Genomic DNA, 23,162 nt, shown 5'->3' with positions numbered 1-23,162 from the left:
ATGTGGACTGTGGTAAAAAATTGATTCTCTATTTTTTGTTGTTGCTTGTGTAATAACCAGAGTTGCTTACAGTTTTGTATATTTTTATTAGTTACATTGTTTAAAAATGTTTTGTTTCTATTTAGTTTTATTTAGTTTTGGCTAGTTTCAGTTTTGGTGATTATTATAATTAGGGGCAGATTTAAAGAGTCCAGAATAGCTGGGTGATAGGTTACAGTCATGCAGTGATCCCGGTCTGAGATGACTCTAGTTGTGTTGGCAAATGTAACCGTGCTGACAAAGACTAAAACTATAAAACTGGGGAAAATCTGAGAATTTTATTTTATTTTCAGTAGTTTTGTTTTCTTTCTTTTCTTTCTTTCTTTTTCAAAATCTAATTCTTATCTTTATTTCAGTTAAGTAAAATGTTTTTTTTTTTCACAGCAACTTTTAGATTACTGTGTTTAGTTCACTATTATAACCTTGGTTTGAACTAAGCTGTAGTTTTTGCAACACAACTACTAGGCAGCTAGGAAGAAAACCAGAGCACCAGCACTGATCCAACAGAAATTGTTTATAACACATGAGACAGAAAGTAAAATTAATATCATTTTCTAATTTCACTCGACTGTGACTCTTCTACCAGAAGCTGAGACCAGTTTAAATGAATCTTCTCACCCAGTCAGGTGGTGGGATGTAAGAAAATTGGCTAGCGAGAAATGTAGGTGCTTGGGTTCATCATCTACTTTGTGCTTGTTTCCATGCCAACTTTGTGATATTACAGCCTGGGCAAGCTCAGAAATGTTACTTTGAATATATGAATGACGAAGATTGTTTCCATTTAAAATGCCTGATTTCTCATTTTGTGTCATTTTGATGCAGCACTTTGTAAATCTGAAAACTGAAAGTGGAGGATATTGGCAATTTATAGGTTGGTTGGTTTCACGGTTGATAGTGAGATGATGTAGAAGCAGAATATTTTGCACAGGCAGTCACGTAGACGAGGATAAACATAGACATAGCTGCAGATTAGTTTAAGGCAGGGGTTCTTTAAGTTTTAACGACTGAATGAAGGGAGCCATGATACGAATGAAGGCTACAGAGGATAAATGCACACATCAGACAAAATAATGCTAAAAGCTGACATTTATTTATTAAACATGAAGATAACAGAAAGCTTCATGAGAACCTGCTGACAGAGAGAGTAAGAGATTGCCTGTATACCACATGAACACGTTATTTTTAATCATTAGTTTTATTGGGATTAGTATTAATATGCTTAAATGATTGGAGAAGTTCAGCACATCAACATAGCGTCTCTTACCTGTGGCCATTTCCTCCTGGCCAGAGTTTTCTTAAAGCCCGTCTCCATCTCCATCTCTGACATGTCAAGGGTGGATTGCATGCGATCTTAGCTTGGACTTGTTGATGGTGGAGAAGGTTTTGTTTTATTTATATGTCAAACAGAGAGGCCACTCTCTTTGTATGCTTGTTTAAGTGCAGAGTGTCGACACTCGGAGTCCGTCAGTGCTACGTAGAGCTTTGTTCAAGGGGCAGTGTCAAAAATATGTGCATTAGCTGGTAATGTTGGGTGCTTTTATTCATGTCTTTGTTCCTAAGTAAACAGCAGTTCTGATATATGTATAAAGAACGTCTTTGTCATAAAGTAAAAGTGTATTAACAGCAAAAATTGCGCAGTAGAGCCACTGTCTGTGGTTCTTTCTCTTCATCGTGAACTTTGCTTAAATTTCCTTTCCTCTTTAAACAATTAATTAGCATTTAATCCACGTGTGATGTCATCCCCATCAGGCTATGTGTTTTTGGCTTTTTGGTATCTGTAGCCTTTGCATTAATTGTACTGGTTGTATTGTGTGTGCAAATAAAATGAAACCTTGAATCCTGCACAAGCCTGAAGGAGTCATTGAAACTCACTGAGGTCGATGAGTAATGGCCTTTACGGCCTATCGTGACTTCACTTCTTGGTCAGTCGCTCTAGTGTTAAGGTTGCTGGTTTATGTTTCAAAATGCATTTGTTGCTTTTAGATTGTTTGTAATGCAGTACAGATCTTGGTTTTTGTTGGTATTTGTATTTTTCGGTGCTGTTTTTCAAAGGGGAGATAAAATCGCTTTCAATATTTGGTGTACCCACAGGTCAGTAAAATATTACTGAGGGCCACCAAAAAAAATTTGTTCTTCTAGTGGGCAAATGTTAAAATGTTGAACTCTACATCAGAAATAAACATGTTTACACCCTGGCACCGCAAACTATTTTGGTCTTTATTGATAGTTACCACATATATATAAACTGTATGGGGGTGATTGTTTTTTAACTCATTCTCTTGGATGCTGGTGATGAGGCTGAAAGTTAGGTTCAATTTCAATTCAGTTCAATTTTATTTAGACAGCGCCAAATCACAACAACAGTCGCCTCAAGATGCTTAGTATTATAAGGTAGACCCTACAATAATATATGCCGAGAAAAACCCAGCAATCATATGATCCCCTATGAGCAAGCACTTTGGCAACAGTGGGAAGGAAAAACTCCCTTTTAACAGGAAGAAACCTCCAGCTGACCCAGGCTCAGGGAGGGGCGGGGCCATCTGCTATGAAAGGACAAAAGAAATGGAAGAGAGCCAGATATTAATAACAAGTGATTCAGTGCAGAGAGGTCTGTTAACACATCGTGAGTAAGAAAGGTGACTGAAGAAGAAATACTCAATGCATCATGGGAATCCCCCAGCAGCCTACATCTAATGCAGCATAACTAAGGGAGGATTCAGGGTCACCTGATCCAACCCTAACTACGTGTATGCTTAGAGGCTTGGCTGCTTACATTGACAGCTCTCATTAACTGGACGCACTGAAAACTGGTCCGATCCGCTGTGATTGGGGCATTGGTGCCTTTATAGCATTTTTAATGCAGTTGTCTGACAAATAATATGGTTTTGCTGTGTAGTTATTTGTGCTCCAGTCTGGATGAGGGAAATTGTGCAGCTTAATTAGTATATTACTATTACTAGGTAATAGTTTATGGATGCAGCTCAACAGAGTTTCCCCTCATCCAAATATGGTAACTTCCCGAACCAAGATGCCATTTTTCCAGGTGCAAAAATGCAGGATTCAAAAGGTGGAGTCAAGAAAATGATGGATGGGTACAACTGTGTCTTTGTCCATGTTTTATGTTCAGTCTACACTTTAAAGCCATGAACACAAGTGGCAAAACTATCAGCTTTGCTTCTCGAGGATCTTTGAGTTCCTTAAGTTAGGATTTCATATCCTCCTTTGTGATTAAATGATAATATCTTGTCTTGAGTCAAATGTTAAAAATGACTTTAAAGTGAAACAGTTTCTTCTGAGGAATGAATATCGAAAGCTTTGATACATCAGTCGCTCTGGCAACCACTCAGACCCGCTGCTCGCTGTGTGTAATCTGTGACTCAGTGTGTGTAGTGTCACAGTTATCGAGTGTGCAGCGGGTGTCACCCTTTTTATATGTGTACGCATGTGTGTGAGCACGCGTGTGTGTAAGGGAGTGATAAGGGGTGTTTCACTTTAAACTTAAAAAGGGCGAGAATATCGACATGTCTAGACATGCAAGACTGAGAGCGGGAGTGCAGAGAGCAACAAGGACATTCACACCTCCTACACACAATACACACACAGACACACACACACAAACAAACATGCAAGCACGCACACTCGTTCCAGACAATCAACAACCTCAGACAGGGCATTAAGGGCAGGTCCAGCGTGATATGAATGTGTTTCATTGCTCTCAGCAGAAAAAGGAGCAATCGTATTGCTGGCGTGTTGTCATGGATACACTGTTTCCACCGGTAGAATTAGCGCAGTAAAGCGTTCAGGCCTGAGCTGATTACTGGTGTGCACTTTTCTCTCCCCCCTCTCTCCTTCTCTCTCCCTATCACATCCCTCGCACTGCTGCTAACAGCCACCTGCCTCTGTAGCGTAACGTTTCCTCCGCCATACATTTTTTAAAACACCTAGAGCCATCGCGGGCCCAGAAACAAACACAGAAGAAGGCAGAGCAGGCCCCACGGCTGAGATCTCTCCTAAATATAGCCCAGCTCAAGTGCAGCTGCATTAGCATCACAAGTTTCATTACTGCTCTCTTTGAGTGCATCTGCAGTCTTCAGTGACGGAGAAGAAGGAGGAATAAGAGCTCAGAAGTAGCTCAGGAGCTGTTTTATTGCTATACTTTCCACCCACGGGAGTGATTATTAGGAAAGGTCTAGTGGTAGTAACGTGCAGTCATGGGTCAGATGCATAGTTTTCCCCACTTTAAATCGTGTGCAAGTCTTTATCAGTTCAGCCTTTTGCTTGTCACTAAACCAAGTAAACCAATAAAAACATCTGATGTAGATATCCGAGCAGTGCTTCTCTGTGATAGTTTCACAACTCACTACTGTCATTAGTTGATCAGTGCACTTCACCTCTTCCGGGTGTTAGCATTTCCTTAAAATGTTCAAAGTATCTCTAGCCAGGTTTTTCATAGCTAAAATAACCTAAACCGAAAAATAAAACTACCCACCGTTGCATTTGACCATATTCTGGTATGTCACAACCACAGAGAGTATAAAACGTGGACATAATCACCATGACATCACCCACTGGTTTGTGAAGGCAGTTATGAAGCCTTGCGCCGAGCATTTTCACTGTCGCCATCTTAGTGTTTTGAAACTGGATGTGATGAGTGAGGGTTAGATCTCGCTAATGGCTTGTAATTCACAAGAGACAAGAAACCCCCTCCCTGCTCTCACCAGTGAGCTTCAAACTTTGCTTTTTTGACAAAGCTAATGGTTAAGACCTCCAAGTATGCCTTCGCCTTAGTTATCCCGCTATAGGCTCATGCTGCTGGGGACTTCCCCTCTTTTTACTAACCATGTTTTATATACCACAGCTGCATGTCTGTCTTTGTGTCTCTCTTTTTTCTCTCCCTTCAACCCCAAACTGATCACAGCAGGTTACTGCCACTCCCTGAGCATGGTTGTGTTGGAGGTCTCTTCCTGTTAAAACAATGTCCTTCTCCCCGCTTTTGCCAAATAGTTGCTTGTGTGTCTGTTACAATAACATGTTTGCAATGTAAAGTGCCTTGTGTGTACGATATGTTTAAATTGAGAGATTTTAGCCTTTACACACATGTGCTACACAGATGAGCAGGTCGTAGTAGTAATTATTGTAATTGACCACATCTGTGGCTGGAAACAGCAAAATGTGTTGCATGTCGACAGTTTGAAATTCACGCTTCTTTCTATTGTTACAATAATTCGTGACATTATAACTGTATCCTATTGAGCTGCTCATTTAAACTAGCAGACTGTCATTAGTTACACTTTATTTGAAAGGGTCTTAATTCTCTTAATTTGGTCTTATAGCCAATTCAAGAAATGTCTTCTCTGAATATTCTACAGTAACAAATGTCTGCATCAGGACTCATTTGATTATTAGGATCCCCATTAGCTTTAACACAAAGCACAGCTATTCCTTCTGGGGTGGGCGTGTATATTAACACATTTTAAAACAGTGATGTAAAACAGCGTGACTTCTTTTAACTTGTGGATGAGGTGTAACCAGTTGCCCAGAAGTCATGTGACAGAAGTCTGTATGAATCGGTTTATCACAAATGAAGTGTGTCATGTGTTTCAGTCAAGCAGTATACATAAATAGCCATAGACCTGCCTGTAATTTGCCACACACAAAAATCCAGTGTAATTTTGTTTGGGATTGTTTGTTTATGTCTTGTGTTTATATAATGAACGGTTGCTATGGTTGCTATCAAATGTTGTCTCTGCTCTTCCTTAAAATGTCTGCATCAGCTGATTTGTCCTCGATTGAGACCTTCAATCTCGTGGGTCTAAGAGCAGTGCAGCTGGATTTTACCTTCAACCGACTAATGAGGAAAACAACAATAACGTGTGTGAATTGTTTTGCATTTAAGGACTTTCCCGGGCATCTTAGCAAAGCGTCTTGTGGTGTATAAAGAATTTGAATAAGCCTCACTTCCTCAACTGAAGTTCCCTTTACAAACAGTAGTATAAACTTGGAGAAAGAAGTACGGAGTCCAGAAGTCTCAGTGCTGTGATGCTAGTCATGTGATCCAAGAATCTGCATCTAAAGGATTTCTTAAACACAGTGAAACTAACAGCAGCTACAGTACATCTAAGATGCACTTCTTTTTCTTACTTGTCTAGCTCAGCAGTATCTAGATCTTCATTTAGAAGAGCAATAGCTGGCAAATGGTTAGCTATATTTAGACCATTTTAATACTTAATTATACAATTATAAATGGAAATGGAAACTGGACATGTCAGTGCTGCAGCGAAGAGTTCACCACCAGTTCGTTTCCACCAGGCTGGACTTGAATCTGGACTAATGGAGGCAGGGGAGGAACAGGGAGCTGGGAGGAACTGAAGCTGAACGCTTTATCAAATAAACTCAGTAAAGATGTCTAAAATACCATGCCTCTGTAATTAATATAACTAGAAAGGTTAGTGGTGTATAATTCAACAGTTTAACAAGTTTATGTAGCTTAGTTTCCATTAACCTTGTGAGTCTCTTCTTTTACATGCTAGCGTTGTGTTTATCAAGTTTATGTTTAGCAGGTTTCGTTTCTGCTGAGTTTACCACCTTGGTTAAGGATATCAGCATGTTCACGTTCACTAAGTAGCCTGAAATACAAAAAAACAGCTGTGGTGAATGGGAATGTTTTTGGTTTTACAGGATCAGTCATTAACAGACAACTGTGCAGGGTTTTTCTCCATGCAGGAATCTTTTGTGCACCCCAAAAATGCTTTAACCCAGAAGGATATTGTAATAAATATACTGAAATCAAATTATGCTTGAGCTTTTCATTCGCTCAGCAGTAAAACACTGTAGAATTTGGTCTATAAAATGTTCAGAAGGAGCATAAGAAAGCATTAATTTATGTCATGTAAGGCCAAAGAATCACTTACTTTATGTGAATTAAACATGCCTACTGGGATCCCCATAGACCCATTTCAGCCAGCTCAGAATGAGTGGTGGCAAACCAGTGTTTACCAGCATCCAGACTCATCCTCTGTGAGCTATGAACACTGAGTAAAAAATGAATGTTAGTCCAATGTTGTTGAGATGTTTTAGTCTTTAACAATATCCTGGTTCAACACAGTCGTTGCCATTCCAGGGAAATATTGGAAATAAATAATTATTAGGGCAATTCATTGGACTAGGGCAGTTCTTTAAATTATTTTATTTGTATGTTCAAACATATTGTGAAATATTTGTATTAGGGAAAAAAATCTCTAGTAAAGGAAACTACTCCAGGAAAAATATGTACCCAGTGAAGGCTTGACTATAAAATCTACAGTAAATGTATGTACGTATGAACGTTATGGCATTCTGTTTCTTTTTTAAATATTAATTGTAACTTCTTTTCAACATCTCCTTTTATTTTACTTAAGTTACTGAAGCAACCTTGCAAACAGTTGTTGTAAAATTACTGTTAAAAGAAAGACTGAGGAACGAGTTTTAGTTTTGAAATGTCATCAGACTGCCAAGCTCCTCTTTCAACCTGATATCAGCAGGAATATATATCACGTATGGTCAAACAACAACTTCTCTGTGATTTTACAGTATGATTTAGGGGAAAAATACTGCTGGGTCCTTATTTTGGACCCATGATGCATGGTGACTCTGTAAGATGGCAGCAGGAGAAGTTGCTCTAAACTCTTTGAATTTATTGCATTTTGTTTTACGGTGTCGTTTGTGTCAGCTTGAAATAGATCCCACTACAGAGAGAGTTCAGCTGAGAGTCTGAAGTTCGGCAGGGGTCTAGACAGCGAGTAGACTGGAGTCTGGAATCTGTGTGGATAAAATAACAGGTTCCCTCGTCACATCGCACACCACATGACCCCTCAACTCTCATTATCCTGAGGGCTCATCTGCATGTGTGTGTGCTGGAGACAGGTGCTGACTAGGTGACTGAGTACACAACTCCATTCATGGTCTCCAGACACATTTTGTCAAAGTGTGGTTTTTAGTATCGCTTCAACAGCAGTGATGGTCACACAAGACTTCACATGCTGCCAGCGGGCAGAGTGATACTTTCTGTTTACAGGCAGTGATACTGAGGCAGATAAACATGATGACATTTCACTTTTTCTCTCTCCCTCTTTCCCTTCTCTTCCCACAGTTTGGACCAACGTGGAGCCTCGGTCGGTGCCAGTGTTCCCTTGGCATTCGCTGGTCCCTTTCCTGGAGCCCAGCCAATCGGGAGCAGCTGCCCAGCCCGTTGATGGCCAACAGCTTGTCAATCAGAGCAAAGGTACCAAATGACCATATTCCTTTTCTGTACACACGACCTCGTAAGGTTTTACCCAGGAGAGGTGTGCCGAAGATGGATTCGTGCCCTAAAAACAGTTTTATAAACAGTTTTCCCACAATAAAATATTCATAACAGGAAACGGCATGCAGGGATATGTTCTCAAATAACGCCTGCCAAAACAATCAAGTACAAATCAACAGCCAAGTCAGTGTTTCCCAAAACAGTTGCGACAGGATTGCAAATCACCACAGTTGGTGTTCACACCATTATTATTCTCGTAACATTGTTGATAACACTATTTATTGAGTCAAGTACTGAAATCTATTCAAAGACTGATTTGAGCAGGTGGGGATTGTCAGTAAGCTACAAGCTAATTTGGAAACAGAAATCTCTTTTGTACACATCTTAATGGGATTTTATTTTAGGCCCTTTAAGTCATATTTTTAAGAGCTGTAGGCTGTTTAAAGAGGTTCTGCTTACCACCTCTCTATTTATATCTGCTACTGGAGTAGCTTTGCATGATTCACAGTTCAAAATAAACAAGTAGCTTTAGCTCCTCCTTCTTTAAGCCAGCTTTCATCTGATTGGCTGCTCCTTACAAATAGAGGTTTATACAGCAGGTGGAAACTAAAAGTACTAAAAACTGTCTCACACCCAGCATTTTGAGCTGTCTGAAGCCTGGGCCTTTCAGCCACGGGGATTTTACATGTTAACCTCATTATTTGAGACTTCATCCATGTTTAATATGATCTCTACCACTTTAACAGTGCATACCACATATGAGAGAAAATAAGGGTCCACTTTAAGACCTGCTTCGAAGGTCACAACTTAAAATTGCTTGTTTTATCTGCTCAGAAAATCAGAGTAGCTGGTGATAATTTCCCAATGAGCTGACCTGCTCATGAGTGTTTAGCAGCGTTTGCTGCACACACCAGCATTTTCAGCCAATGTTAGTGTTTTTATAAATACTTAGCCACCTAGACATCACTCATTAGTTTTTGGATTACCAGTTTGAAGGTTAGAGTTTGGCGTTTGGCCCAGTGCCGTCTCGGCTCTGTGAAACCGAATATGACTATATTTAGATGAGAGAATAGAGCTGATCAGCTAATGCCTAGCTAATTTGGTTAGCAAAGTGTATCTGTTATATACACAGACTGTATAAGTGAAGACAGTGCAGTTTTGATCACTAGTTTCTACTTCTACTGAAATGCAGCACAACGTTTATTGTGCAAATTAGAGTTTGAAAGCAGTATGAAGCATGGTGTGCTTTAGGGTGGGCCTACTAAGAGTTGCTGTGTAAGCATGCAACGCCTCTTAGTTTCTCTGTGAAATCCACCATCACTTATCATGTGTGGTTTCAAAACATCAAGATGACGATGCAGAAATACTGAGCTTGAGGCTTCACAGTAATGGTAAACGGTAAATGGCCTGCATTTGTATAGCGCTTTACTCAGTCCCTAAGGACCCCAAAGCGCTTTACACTACATTCAGTCATTCACCCATTCACACACACATTCACACACTGGTGATACCAGTGGCACTGAACTGCCCATTTGGTGACAGTCGGTGGTTATTTACAGTAAGTGGCTTTATTATCTTAGAAGTCAGCAGGGTTAAAAACAAAATTTTTCTTACTGAAGAAAGTGAACAGCCAACTCTTTTGATGATACTGAGAAATACTTTTGCTAGAAAATTAGAGAAATAACATCGAGAAAACAAAAGTAATATTAAGAGAGTGAGCAGAGAAAGAAAACCCCACTCTGTTTCTCATCTGTGAAAGTGGAATAGATAACTTCGTTGGACCCAGATCACCATGATCAGACTGCACCAAGTTACAAAATGAACATCATGCTGTATTAAATAAAAAATAAAATTAGCTTTGGAGACTATAAACTCATGAGGACATTATTTGCTGAGGCCTTAAATCATGTAATTTTCTCATAAACGTCTGCATCATAAGACTTCTGTTTTTGCCACTCCTGGATCCACTTTTTAGACCCAAAAGCTATGTCTTATTTTATTTTGTTAGATTTGTTCACCGCACAGCCTGACTGACTAAATGCTGCAGAGAGTGTTAGCTAAATAAGTAATGGTGAATTCAGAAGTTGAAGCCAGTCTCTGTAAACCCGTCAAACCTTGAAAACAGAATAAATACAAGGAATACTCGGCTAAATCTTTCAGTCTGTGGATTTAATGGACGCATACTTATTTGATGTACAGATTTAGATTTTAACTTTTCAGAGAACAGTTTCTTTATGTTTGCCTCCATCTTACACAAGTATTTTTGTTACTACAGCAATAGATTATAACATAGATTGAGTCAGAGCTTGTCACACCTCCCACAGACAGTTGGCCAGAATACCTGCCATCAGCAAGCTGCATGCAGAGTAGCCCCGTGTTTACACATACGCCACTGTTACTTTCATAAAGCTTCTCCACTAACTGGCACATAAATCGCTTTTTTTGGGTAATATTTTCAGAGCCTCGCTGTGCTGTAGCTCTGGTGAGTGACGGGCGGTCAGGTCCTCCAGACCTGGAGAGAGGATCGCCATCATGTCCACCCCCAACGAATGACAATCCTCCTACAGACAGGGGTGGGGTGGACAGCGAGATGGAGAGTGACACAGATGACCCGTAAGTACAAAATGTTTGTTTGTTTTTTCATTTTATGCAGAGTTTCTTTCTGGCGTGTGATGTTTTATTTGCTTGGATATTGAGGATTAAAGCCATAAAACGCACTACAGTCAGCTGACTTCAGTTCCTGTGGGCATCAAAGGACAAGCGCATGATTTGAAAGTGCATTAAGACCAGGAAGTACCCACTGCTGTTAAAGTGACCTGGAATTTCTTAATTGTTTTTTCTTTCTTATTGTTTTAAAGAGTTTTTATTCCTGTGAAGCACTTTGAACCTTTATATATGATTCAAGACTATAGAAGTGGTTGTGAGTGTACATGAGTCCAGGAGTGCCATGGGATTTTAAGTCAACCAAGCTTTATTATTTTAACTGCACGAATGGAATTTACATACATTCAGTGCCCTGAATGACACATCAAAGGTCCTGATTGGTAGAGAGGACAACATTTGTGAGGGGGAAGATTTCTTGTGTGGAGAAAACAAATAAAAACCCCTAAAGATGAAACAAAAGCTATCAGGAGAAATTACTCCAAAAGTTTCCTGTTTATGACTTCAGCTGGACTGGGGGTGTCAACGGCTTTCAGCATGAGTGTGTCATTTGTTTTTGAGGAGGTAACCACTAATGCCATTGTGCCAAATGAGTTAGAAAGGCACTTGAAGACCAAGGGTCCCCTTTCAGAGAAAGTTTGGCTACTGTAAAAGAGCACAGGATGTTAACTAGAGACGGCAAGAACGTGTGCTGGATTGTGTGGAACTGTCAGATGATGAGGAGTGGGGTTTTAGTTTTAGTGGGGCTTATTGCAAAAGCGTCTTCATCTGACAATAAAATCCAAATTGTCATTCATGTCATTCTGGATAGCATAAAGGGCTTTTTCTCTGCAGATGAAAGCTTGATTTCTCTTTGAAGAAAAGCTAGAAAACCACTGAGCTATACAAATAAAAATGGCCCGACTCTTTGCAAACAACTGCAAAGAAGGCATGCGAACAAAAACACTAATAATGATGTGCCTGCTGACCTCAAACAAGCAGCCAAAGCCTGATTTTTAACACGTAACAAAAGCAGAGCTGAGGCTTGTAGCCTCCATTACAGCACAATCTGCATGGCCTCAACATTTTCCTGCGAAGTGCACTTTGTTCTGTTTGCCCTGTGTTGATACTTAAACACTAAAAAAAGCTCTTGTGTGTAACCTCATTAGGATAGAGACTTGAGCCTGTGTGGGACTGTAGCCTAGGATTCATGTGGTTCACTGGTAATGATGCAATAAGTCGTCTCAGGCCGTGCACACAAAATAAGGAACCACAAGGATAACGTTGTGTCTTTAAAGTCTAAGCTCTTATCGATGATGACCCCAGCCCATATTCTGTGCTATCAGAGTATGTAAATATTGCTTTTGTTAAGCCGTTCTTCCAAGTGTTGGCAATGAGGAGGGGGAAAAAAGTCATTCTAAATGATACGCTTAAAAAACAAGTTGTTTTTTGCTTTTCTCCAAAATATACAGTTAGAGTTTTAAAAAAAATAGCAGATTATACGTAAGATATTACTTTTTTGAGTACAGAGGCCAACATTTATGAGTGCTGTTGGAGAAGAAGTGGAATAATCACAAAAAACAATAGATTGAATTTAAATTCAAGTGTAGAGGGTAGCGTGGTCCCCTGACCAATCAGAAGCCAGTCGACTGCCGAAGCGGTTTAGGTCTTATTTACATGCAAGTGCAGTCTTTATATCTGTCTGCTACTCACATATGAACTCAGTCACTTCTTAGAGCGAAATAGCAAACAGTCTGGAAATCTGTTTATCAGTAGCTGCTTGCTGGTCCCCTCACTTGCTGCTGAGGATATTTTATTCTAAAGTTTTTGTGTGTTTTTTTTCAGAGTCTCGCTGAAACAACAGAGTGTTGTTAACCAGGGACCTTCTGTCCCTTCGTGCTCCATTTAAATGGTGTCAACTCATTTTGAGCAAACACTTCATACATAGTGTTTGTTTCCTTTCTGCGACTCTCGGTATGACTCATGAAAGCGGGTAGTAACTGCGGATTATATTAGATGCAGTTTGTCGGTATAGTTTGAATCTCCAGCTTTAAAACTCTCAAGGACTCTACACTTGGAACAGGTGTGTTGAAATCCACCTTTGCCAGCAGAATTCAAAAGAAACAAACAACTTTTCTATCAGCTGCATCGGTGTGTGTGTGTTTAAGTGTGTGTGTGTGTGTGTGTCTGGCAGGAGTTGTATAGTCTGTGCTTGTTCATTCCTCTCAGTCTCAGGCTGTGTCTTTGCATCTGGCGGGGTTATTGCTCTTTCAGAGTGACTCAGACGAGCTGCGCGGCTGTCTGGCTGGTAGTGTGGTTATGAATGTTTCAGGGTCACTAGGCTCACAAAGGCTGCTGTCGCCAAAAGAAATAGATCAGCAATATCTTAACGTTACACTGCTTACACCTGTTATCTGCCTACATCTCAATGGAGAGGACAGCGGCATTAATAAAAACAAAAAGTCTGCACATTTAAAAAGAGCCGGTATATTACCTCCGCTACCCTGTTTCTATGTTATTCGTTATCAGCCTCTTGTTATCGGTCCATTCCCAGTCTCTTGCTTTCTTTTTCTGCTTTTGTTCACTGCCACACAAAAGTGAAACATCCCCCTACACAAGCACATTCACACATACGCCTATAAACAGTACTGACTTTACCCAAAGTCCTTCTAGAAGAAAGTGTCTCCACTTGGCAGTCGTTCCTGTTAGCAAACACTAAGGCCCTGTCTGTGCGAGTGGGGAGAGAACCATAACTTTTGCTGCATGTAAAGAATCGGTAATTAAATCTGATTAAAAACTGGCTTAAAAGTCAAAAAACTCCCGACGTTGTTTCCGTGAAATCTGCCAAACTCCCCGACGGAAGCTTGTGTGCCATGTTTAACGTGTGGTTTAAACATGACCATGCCATGAGAAAAACACTATTTAAATTATTTAACCCTCAAGTCGCCGAGCTATTTTAGTTTTAGTAACTGTGACCTCCTTACCTTAGCGTTAGTTGCAGGCTTATATTTAAGATTTTTGTTTGTACGTGTGCAGAAACATCTTCTGCAACAGCAAATGTTGCTACGCTAAATCTGTTAGCGTAGGTTTGCTTGAACACACAGACGTGGGAAATTCCAATCAAATCAGTAGCTGTGATGTCAAAAAGCACATATATATTACCGTTGGCCTTCCCACACCAATGGACCAATTGTCATTAAAAACAATGAACAGTTGGAGTAGAGGTGAAAATATTTCCTCACATAAATTTATGTCGGGAAACTTTTTTACAGTCAAAACTACCACATCAGCATATTTACATATGTGTCTGTGGCAGTGTTGGGGAGTAGCGGAGTACATATGTTATGCTATGCCCTCTATATTTTTGGTAATCCCACGCCGGTGGAAACCCCAAACAAAACACGCATTAAGAGGCTCTAATGCCTGTGTCTCAATCTCACGGCCTATGTCACCTCTACTTGCGGCCCGCATAATGACGTGACGAAATATTTTTAAAAATTATTGTTCAAATAATTATTTTTGTGTTACAGGCATAGCCTCATGGGCTACATTTAGTGTAGTCCAGTTGTAAGTAAGCTATTAAGACTCGACTGTACGCTGTGTTCATGTTTTCCCCGAAACAATAAGTTCCGTTGGAGCAGCCTTTCAACGCCTCTCTCTGTCTCTCACTAGCAAAGTTGACCTACACAACAAAGTAAAGCTAGCCCGACACAGAACCCGGCGTATTAGCCAGACGTCCCTTTACTACTACTGTTTTATATATGCGCGGAATAGTTTACTATACGAGATCGCTGCAAAAAGTGCAGCTTTACATAATGTCCACCCTACTGTTACTCATTTATATTAAGATTTAAAAATCTAGTTGGTATTGGTGTGGCGAGTAACCTTCAGTAATAGTAATAATTCACACAGCAAAAGTACATTTATGTAGCTGTAAAAAACATGATAATATATTACATTACTCTCATTGAGTAATGTAACGGAATACATTACAAAATACATTTGGGGCATGTAATCTGTAATCTGTAGTTGAATACATTTTAAAAGTAACCTTCCCGACACTGGTCTGGGGTCATGAATTGTATATTTGGCTACTTGAGGGCTAAGAGCGAGTATCTAATTTTGAAGACTTTGTACACTGTATGGACAAAAGTACCGGGACACTTATACATGTCACCTATAGGAGCTGCTCAGCCTTCACAACATGGGTTCCATGCTGTGAAGCTCCCAGTGCACAGTTTTCATGCTGATGTTAATACCAGAGGAGTTTTGAAACTCTGCAGACTGTTGAGTCAGCAGAACGGCGGTAATTTTAACACCCTTTGCGCCTCAACACTCGGCGCTCTGTAGCTCTGCGTGGTTTGTCACTATGTGGCTCAGTTGCTGTGGTTCCTGCAGTAATACTACCTTCATTTGAGAGTGGAGAGAGGAAATCTCACAACGCATCTTATTACAGCACCACGCTCAAACTCTGCAGTGTAACCCATACTTTCACAGATGTTTGTAAAGGCAGACCTCATGGCTCTGTGTTTGTGATTTTATACACCTGCGGCAACGAAAACACCTGAATTCAAACATTAAGAGATGTTTTTACATTACTTGTTGTCCATATAGTTACTCCTTCATTAGCAGCTTAGTCCAAGTCTCAGCAGAAAACCTGAATAATTCTGCACTAATCCACGTTATGGGCCACAAACACTGAAGATACAGCGAAGATACCTACACCTGCACTATAATATCGAGTTACTGTCATGAATATGAGTAGCCCACGTGTTTCCTGAATCAGCCATCGATCGGCTCTATGAGGACAACCACTGTTCCAAACTGCCTGATTGAGAGTCTCAGAGTACCATGTCTCTGAGTCAAAACTAACTTTATGTTCTTCAGCATCAGAAACAGAGACAGTACTAAACCAAATACGTTACATTTAGATTTCATAATGCCATGGTGTCAGTTATATATAACATTCCTGTTTTGGGGGGCTTTGGCATTTAATATAATTCAGCAACACCATCAAAGAGGTTTTTCTTTCACAAAATGACTGTGTTATCAGAGCTTAAAATGTGTTTTTCTTCATCAGATCTTCAAAAGTAACAGGAACACAAGTCTCTTTGTTTGGATCAATCATGCTTATGTATGTAACCTTCCCCAAAGGCTCAACCCTGATATTCTAATCAGTTAATAAAGTAAAAGTCTTAATTGTTATTTTCCATACGATGGTGCTGTGTTGTTTAAAATGTGCTATAAACTTGGCTTTGTTAATGACTGTTTTGAGGGGTTTTCTGTGTAATATCTTGGCAGACATTTCTTAAGCTTGTTATTCCGATAATATCTTTTTACCCCATCCTAACTCTCTGACTCATTATTGTGTTTTTTTTTTTTATATTTCCTTGTTTCCCATAGCTTAATCATTATCTCCATGGACACTGTAAATATTACTCTTGTGCCTTCATCTGCTTTTGTTTATTTATTCTTTCTTTTTCTTGTGTTTGCCATATTTGCCAAAAATGTTGAGTAGAAAAGAAAAGGAGAAGAAAAAAAACACCATATTCATGTAGTCACAGCTTGACACCGAGTTCACTGTCTAACAGACTTTCTGTCTGCCTGCTCACAAAAGCTTTTCTTCTAAACAGAGTTTTTTATTATTATTTCCTTTTATCTGACACCAAGTGTAGCAACAAGATTTCCTGTGTTTCCTGTCGCTCTCAGGAAAAAGTCTGAGAGTCAACACTAAACTATTATTCTTCTGCAGACGCCCTCAGATAATCTTTTCTAATACTGATAACTGGTATGTTCACATTTTAATTCTTAGTATTTCTACATTCCTGTAAGTTTCATTACTTCCCCCTACGTCAAGTTTAATATCATAATTAAATGTTTAATTTTCCAATTAATCGACACTAAATCCGTCTTTTGTTTTTTCTCATAAAATGACCAGTCATGTCTTTTGAAGATAAGGTTAGCGTTTCGTTTACTTGTCATTATGAAACTGCTCATTCATACGTAACAAAAAACTGTCATCAGCTGCAGCAACAGCTGTAAAATCATGTTTTTCTATTGTTGTGTTGATAAAAATAATCTAATATTGTACAGTTTAGTCAGGTTTCTGTACTTGAGTACAGTGAACTCTTATCAACACCTGTACAGTTCTTAATAAATTCATTAGACCACCGCACAATGAAAGGTTTATTTCTCAGCTACACTAAATTAACAGTATTAGTAATGACCAAAATCATTTTTTATGTTTCTGTAGTGGTTGTTCCACCAGTATGTGCAATCTCTTTAATCAGAATTGTATTTTTAATACTAAAATGTACATTTTCAAATGTACTGCTTGACGAAAAACTCAAAATATAGTAATGTCCATGATTATTTTTTGATTCACATGCCGAATTACAGTTATTTACACGCATTTATGAGCAGAAAAATTTGTTTTAGAAGTTAAATGTCACACTTGATTAATGTCTGACTTTTTTCTGAAACTCAGTTAGTTTTTTCTGTTTTTTCTCCCCTAATCAATACCGATATAATTTTTAGTTTTACACAAAGCTTTGACAGATTTTTAAAAATATTTCTGTTTTCTTGGTGGTCTATAAAAAATCGTGTCAAGCAATGAATGCATATGGCTTATTAACACTTTCTCATCCCTGTACCGATACCCATGCAGTTTCTGCTGATCCAATACAGTCTTTTTCACTTTCGTGAGCAACTAAAATACTAATACAAAGAAACAAAAACTAGATAGAATCAACACTCAGTCTAACCACTATCACAGATTAGTTAAGCATTTGTGCATTCTATCAGATTTCTTTTTTCTTTTTATTATCTGATGCTTGTTTTCCTCTGACACCACTGCTCAAAACAGCAAGCAAACACTTTGATTCAGCAATACTTGGAATTAAAAAAAAAAGCATTCAAACCATTTTTTTAGCTTGTGAAAGAGTTTATTTTTGGATGTTTCTTCCTTTGGTGATAGTTAATACTTCCAGTATTGTATTCACAACAACAATCTCTGTTTTCTGCAATCACGATCACCTTATACTCATGGATGATTATTCCATGTATGGTTAAACAAACCTGATCCCACCTGATACCCTCATAATCAGCTAATTTATTTATAATTTTAGTTAATGTGAGTTATATAATAATTACAAAATTTGAACTTCATATTATGAACATGTTCTGAGTTTCAGGCCCTCAGAGTACATAGAGGTGGGTAGTGATTTGGTCCCATATCTGCCATGTGTGACTGTTAAAAACTGTAACCAAATCTAAAGCCAAAATCATGTTTTAGCCCAGCATGATTTTTCTGTTAGAGACTCAAAGCAGCCTAATATAAACAACAGTAATGTTGAAATAATATTAAAAAAAGTAAAGCACATCACTGCATTTACCATTTATTTTAACTGCTGTTTACAGCAGCAGGTCAAACTAATGTATGTTTATGTATGTTTGGTTCCCTTTTCCCAGAACCAGTTCAGTGTCTCGGGGGGAAAATGCAGTTTCGTAGCAGAAAAAGCCGTTTCAGTGGAATTCACTGAATACAATCTCAGTAGTTAGCAGGCTTAATGATAGCGACGGTCGCTTTGAGGTGTCTGCACAGAGCTGAAACGCTACTAAAAGACAATATCAGCCACAGTCTGATCACCCTGCTGCCCTGTGGCAAGGGATACAAAAGTGTTTGCTGCTGAACCACAAGACTTTGAAGCCGTTTGTTTCATCAGTCTGAGACGACTCATCCACCACATTCCACCGCAAACCTTTATTTCTATGACTTAATTATTTATTCATTAATTTATATCTTTTGTTTGGTTTTTTTGTGAGTAGCAAAGGGGATGTTTTAAAAAACCCAGCCTTGTTTTGATATTTAGAAATTACCACCGAGTCTCGAAGAGGTGAGAAATGTCGTGCCAACTAAATTTACAGCAGATGAAAGATACACGAAGTGGAAAAAGCAACACGAATGGAAAGAACTGCTCCATTATTTCATGATTGCATAAAAAACTGCAGGTAACCACTAAAAAGGAAACATTTTTTGTGGTTTCTGCAGCACGACATTTCATACTGGTTAAGTGGTTACTTCATATGAAACGCCACAGTGAGCTGAACCTTCCCTTCCTGCAGCAAATTTGTGAAACAAATTTAAAACATATGAGGTGGAGGAGTGAGATATCTGAATAAGCAGGCACTACTGCATCAGAGACCCTTCTGCTGCATTGCTTTCCTGACTTGGAGTATGTAGCCACACTAGTATGCTTTTATATTTAAAAGGTGTAAATGTTACTCCAGAAAACCCTAAAACACAGACTTGTGATATCAGTGCTGACCTAGTTTTAGTTTCCATACTCTGGGATTGTTTTATAGTTAGACTGGAGACAGATTCGCTCCCTGACTGGGGCTTATCGCTCTCAGAAAATAAACATTAAAGCCAGGCTCACATATGCCTGGCGATGTAAGTCTTCTCACGTCTGTATTCATTTTACATTTTTGTGTCATCACTTGATGATGGATACTCATCCCAGTAGGACTCTATTGTGTTGCTATATTCGCTTTGTAATGACGAATATACTTCAAGTGTCACAATTTCTAGCCAAAATCACATTTTGTTAGAATGACTTTTGCCAACTTTGAGGATCAGTATCATAAGCTATGTTGAAATTTAAATAGCAAAACTGAACTGCATTTTAAATGTTCCTGTGGGGTAGGGGGCTCTTCATGAAAGGTCTCCCTTTTACATTTATGATACCAGGATCATCTTCTATCTAAAGTTATTGTAGGGAAAAATGGGAATGTCAAGGGTGGTCCTCACAAAGGAATCTCTGGTCTTTCTTTTGAGTTCTTCTCCTGTAATATTTTCTGTGTCACTCTGCTTCCTGTCAATGCAGTCATTCGTGGATGGATATTATTTTTTGGGAAACTGTGGTAAAACGTCTGGACAGAGGATAAAGCCTCAGACTGAGGAATCTCCCTTGAATTCCCGTCTCAGTCAGAGTCTCAGTTTCACTTTTCTTTCTGTGTGGATGCAGGTTTTCCCCGGGTTTGGCCAACGATCCATCGCCTTCCACTGGAACCATTAAGAGACGCACACAGTCCCTCAGTGCACTGCCTAAGGACGGAGACAGAAAGGTCAGTCCGGAGTGCACCCAGTCAACCAGCAGACAAGATGTAAAAAATAGAAGTGGAACACCAGATGGTGATTGCTTGTTAAATGTCACTACAATAAACACTCATGTCCTCTGCCAAACTTTAACCAGAGGGAAAAGGACCACATCCGCCGTCCCATGAATGCCTTCATGATCTTCAGTAAACGCCACCGGGCCCTGGTGCACCAGCGACATCCCAACCAGGACAACCGCACAGTCAGCAAGATCCTGGGCGAGTGGTGGTACGCTTTAGGGCCCAATGAAAAGCAGCAGTACCATGATCTGGCCTTTCAGGTAAACGAACACCCTCAAATTCTTCTTCTTTCCTCCTATTTTATTACTTCTGTGCTTTTTCTTGTAATGAATTGGTTAAATGTTTTGAATTGAGTTTACTGCTAACAAGTCTAACACATTAGCCGCTGTAAACATCCAGTTTCAAGTGGCTTCTCTGTAATTATCAGATAAAAAAAAAACTGGGGGAAATTTCACGAGCTGTGAAATCTGCACAGCTGGTATTCAGAAACTGAAACTGCATCAACAGAAAGTTGAAGACCTTTTCTCCTCCTCCTCTTCATCTTTCTCCTCATCCAGGTGAAAGAGGCCCACTTCAGAGCCCACCCAGACTGGAAGTGGTGTAACAAGGACCGCAGAAAGTCTTTGTCAGAGGGCCGGGGTACCCCAAAGGAGCCACGGGAGCGGAGCATGTCAGAGAGCATAGGTGTGTGATGATCACCTCTAATCTGCATTTTTAAGCTAAAGGGAAAAAAACCATCTGTGAATCGCTACGAACCTTCATAAGTTCTGCAGTGAATTTTAATACCAACTGTTGCTATGAAGCATTGTTTTTTAGATCTTCACATAATTTATATGTATAAAACGTATCGAGTTTGCTAGCTGTAATATAGTAATATTACGAAATTTAACAATTTTTCCAAGCAAGTCAAAAAAATACTGGTGAACTGTACAAATCCATTTCTTACTCAGGTGATTTTACATTTTCATACCCACAAAAAAAAAAATCACCACATCAAAAAGCAAAGCAGCATGAACAGATTATAGAATGACCCCAGTCAGCTGGCAAGTTCAGATCAGCACTCACCTTTTTTGTCTTGGTGTGACATAAACACACCACTTTAGGTTACACCTGTGCTCTTTTGCCCCTCCCTAAAAGCTCAAACTCACTCTGTTTTCAGGAAAGTCGAGTCAAAGAGAGCTGTTGTTTAAAAAGCTCCATCTAGAGGAAATAAAACTCACAATGTTTCTCTAGATGAGCCAGGTAAAGGCTGAATATCAGTATTAAATTATCACAAAGTCATTGTGATTAGGATTATTTGCTATAATGGAGTAGCCTCGTCTTCAGTATTAAAGGGATTTGCTTGTATTTTATTATAAAATGCACAAAGCGTTACACACATTTGTATCAAGTGTCAGGCTTTTGTTCAGTATGGACAACAATAACTAAACCCTTCGACTGTCAGAATATAAAGGAGCGTTTCTGAGTATAAACGTATTGATTTGAAGCTGTATTGATCCGCTCCTTGATGATTCAATGTGATATTTGATCTTTGTTCTGAGTCTGCTCTTCTCTCTTCCCCAGATGCCCACTCAGAGTCCCAGGTGCTGGAAGGGAAGGGGGGAGGCTCGGGATGGCCGGGGGCATCGGAGCGTCGAGGAGGGATGTTTGGGGGGCCGTCTCACCGTCCCCGAGCCTTTTCCCAGAGTGCAGTGCACACCCTGGAGCAGAGGGAGTGGGAGAGAGACCTGGAGAAGGTGCGAGGTTGTTAATCTGTAGCTGCCAGGCAGCAAACAGACTCAGGAGATTTAAGACTGTGAAGAAAGCTGTTTCAGATCACTGGATACCACCAACTGGTTACTTACCAAACAGTGTAATTTCTCAGAAAAACACCCACGTAAATCTATTTAATGTGTCAAGTTGAGTGTATTTAACAAGTTTCTTAGAGCAAAATCCCAGAGTGAAATGAAGAAGAAGCAACAGAGTGAAGTAACTTAAAGAAACCCACATGAACTCAGCGGTTGCAGTGTTTGTGTGTGCCTCTGCACGCACACCGCAGACGTGTGTCCCTCAGACCGCAGAGCGTTTTGGCCGAATGCTGTTCAAAAGCAGTTCAAATGGACTCGCTCGATGCTTTGTGTGAGGGCTCGAGTTGTTGCTGCTGAAAACCCAGTGGAAGCTCTGGGGGAGAGCAGCCTCCAACTTCAAAGGTTTCGCTTTCTACTTTTTGTGTGCCTTTGAAGGTATGAGACTGGTGTTTGCTGCTTCGCTCCTAATCACAGAGGAGTAGGCCTACATGCGAGCGCTTTTGTCTGAAGGCGTTCATCTGATGCCACGGGCGTAAAGAATGTATGCATGCTTTAATAATAGCTGCATTACTTCTGTCTGATTTCTTTAGAGTTTATAAACAGCGCATCTTCCAACACTAACACCTTTTTCACGGGTTTCTCCCATATTTTAAGACAATCCTGTTTTCCTCCATCTCTCGGGGGAAACTCCTGGGGATTTGTGTGAGTCTCAGACTTTATTGTAAATAATTGGAATACATGCATCTGTTACCAAGGTTACCTCGTCTGCCAGATTGTTTGTGAAATGCTGTCTACATGCAGAATTCACACGCCACATGTAATTTTAATGAGATTTTAATCCATCTGTAACCCACAACATGCATTAAGAGGTGTCTGTTTCACAGCAACATGCATCAGAAAGGTGACTTTAAAACACAGCAAAATAAATAATAATGCCTCGAGCAATGTGTGCGAGTTGCTGACTTCAGTGAAGTTGGAAAGAGGAACCTAGACCAGGATATGTGCACACATTAAACTAATGTCTAGGTCTGCTTTCTTTCATCTGTGCAAAATCTCTAAAATTAGAAACATCCTATCTCAGACGGATGTGAAAAATGAGCTCTTGCATTTGTTACTTCGAGACTGGACTGTTGTAATTTCTTACTATCATTAGGTTGTTCTAAAAGCTCCTTGAAAAGCTTGAGCGAGGCTCAGTTGCCGCAGCGAGAGTACTGGAAAGAGAGATCATATTTCTCCCG

The 23,162-nt window shown here is 39.7% G+C and overlaps 1 protein-coding gene across 5 annotated transcripts in view; it reads left to right on the top strand.

The window, feature by feature from the left end:
- Positions 1-23,162, top strand: part of cica (capicua transcriptional repressor a) — a 51,645-nt gene that overhangs the window by 13,076 nt on the left and 15,407 nt on the right. For all 5 annotated transcript variants that reach the window (XM_014341053.2, XM_014341050.2, XM_014341055.2 and 2 more), the window contains exons 4-9: positions 8,168-8,299; positions 10,780-10,933; positions 19,987-20,086; positions 20,215-20,397; positions 20,695-20,821; positions 21,701-21,873. In XM_014341053.2, the coding sequence (XP_014196539.1) occupies positions 8,168-8,299; positions 10,780-10,933; positions 19,987-20,086; positions 20,215-20,397; positions 20,695-20,821; positions 21,701-21,873 (869 nt within the window). The remainder of the gene's footprint in view (positions 1-8,167; positions 8,300-10,779; positions 10,934-19,986; positions 20,087-20,214; positions 20,398-20,694; positions 20,822-21,700; positions 21,874-23,162) is intronic.

This window comes from Haplochromis burtoni, unplaced genomic scaffold (assembly GCF_018398535.1).
Source record: "Haplochromis burtoni strain Fernald_Lab_line unplaced genomic scaffold, NCSU_Asbu1 Contig_425, whole genome shotgun sequence".
NCBI lineage: Eukaryota > Metazoa > Chordata > Actinopteri > Cichliformes > Cichlidae > Haplochromis > Haplochromis burtoni.
The sequence above is the reverse complement of the archived record's forward strand: the minus strand, read 5'-3'. Positions and strand labels throughout refer to the sequence as shown.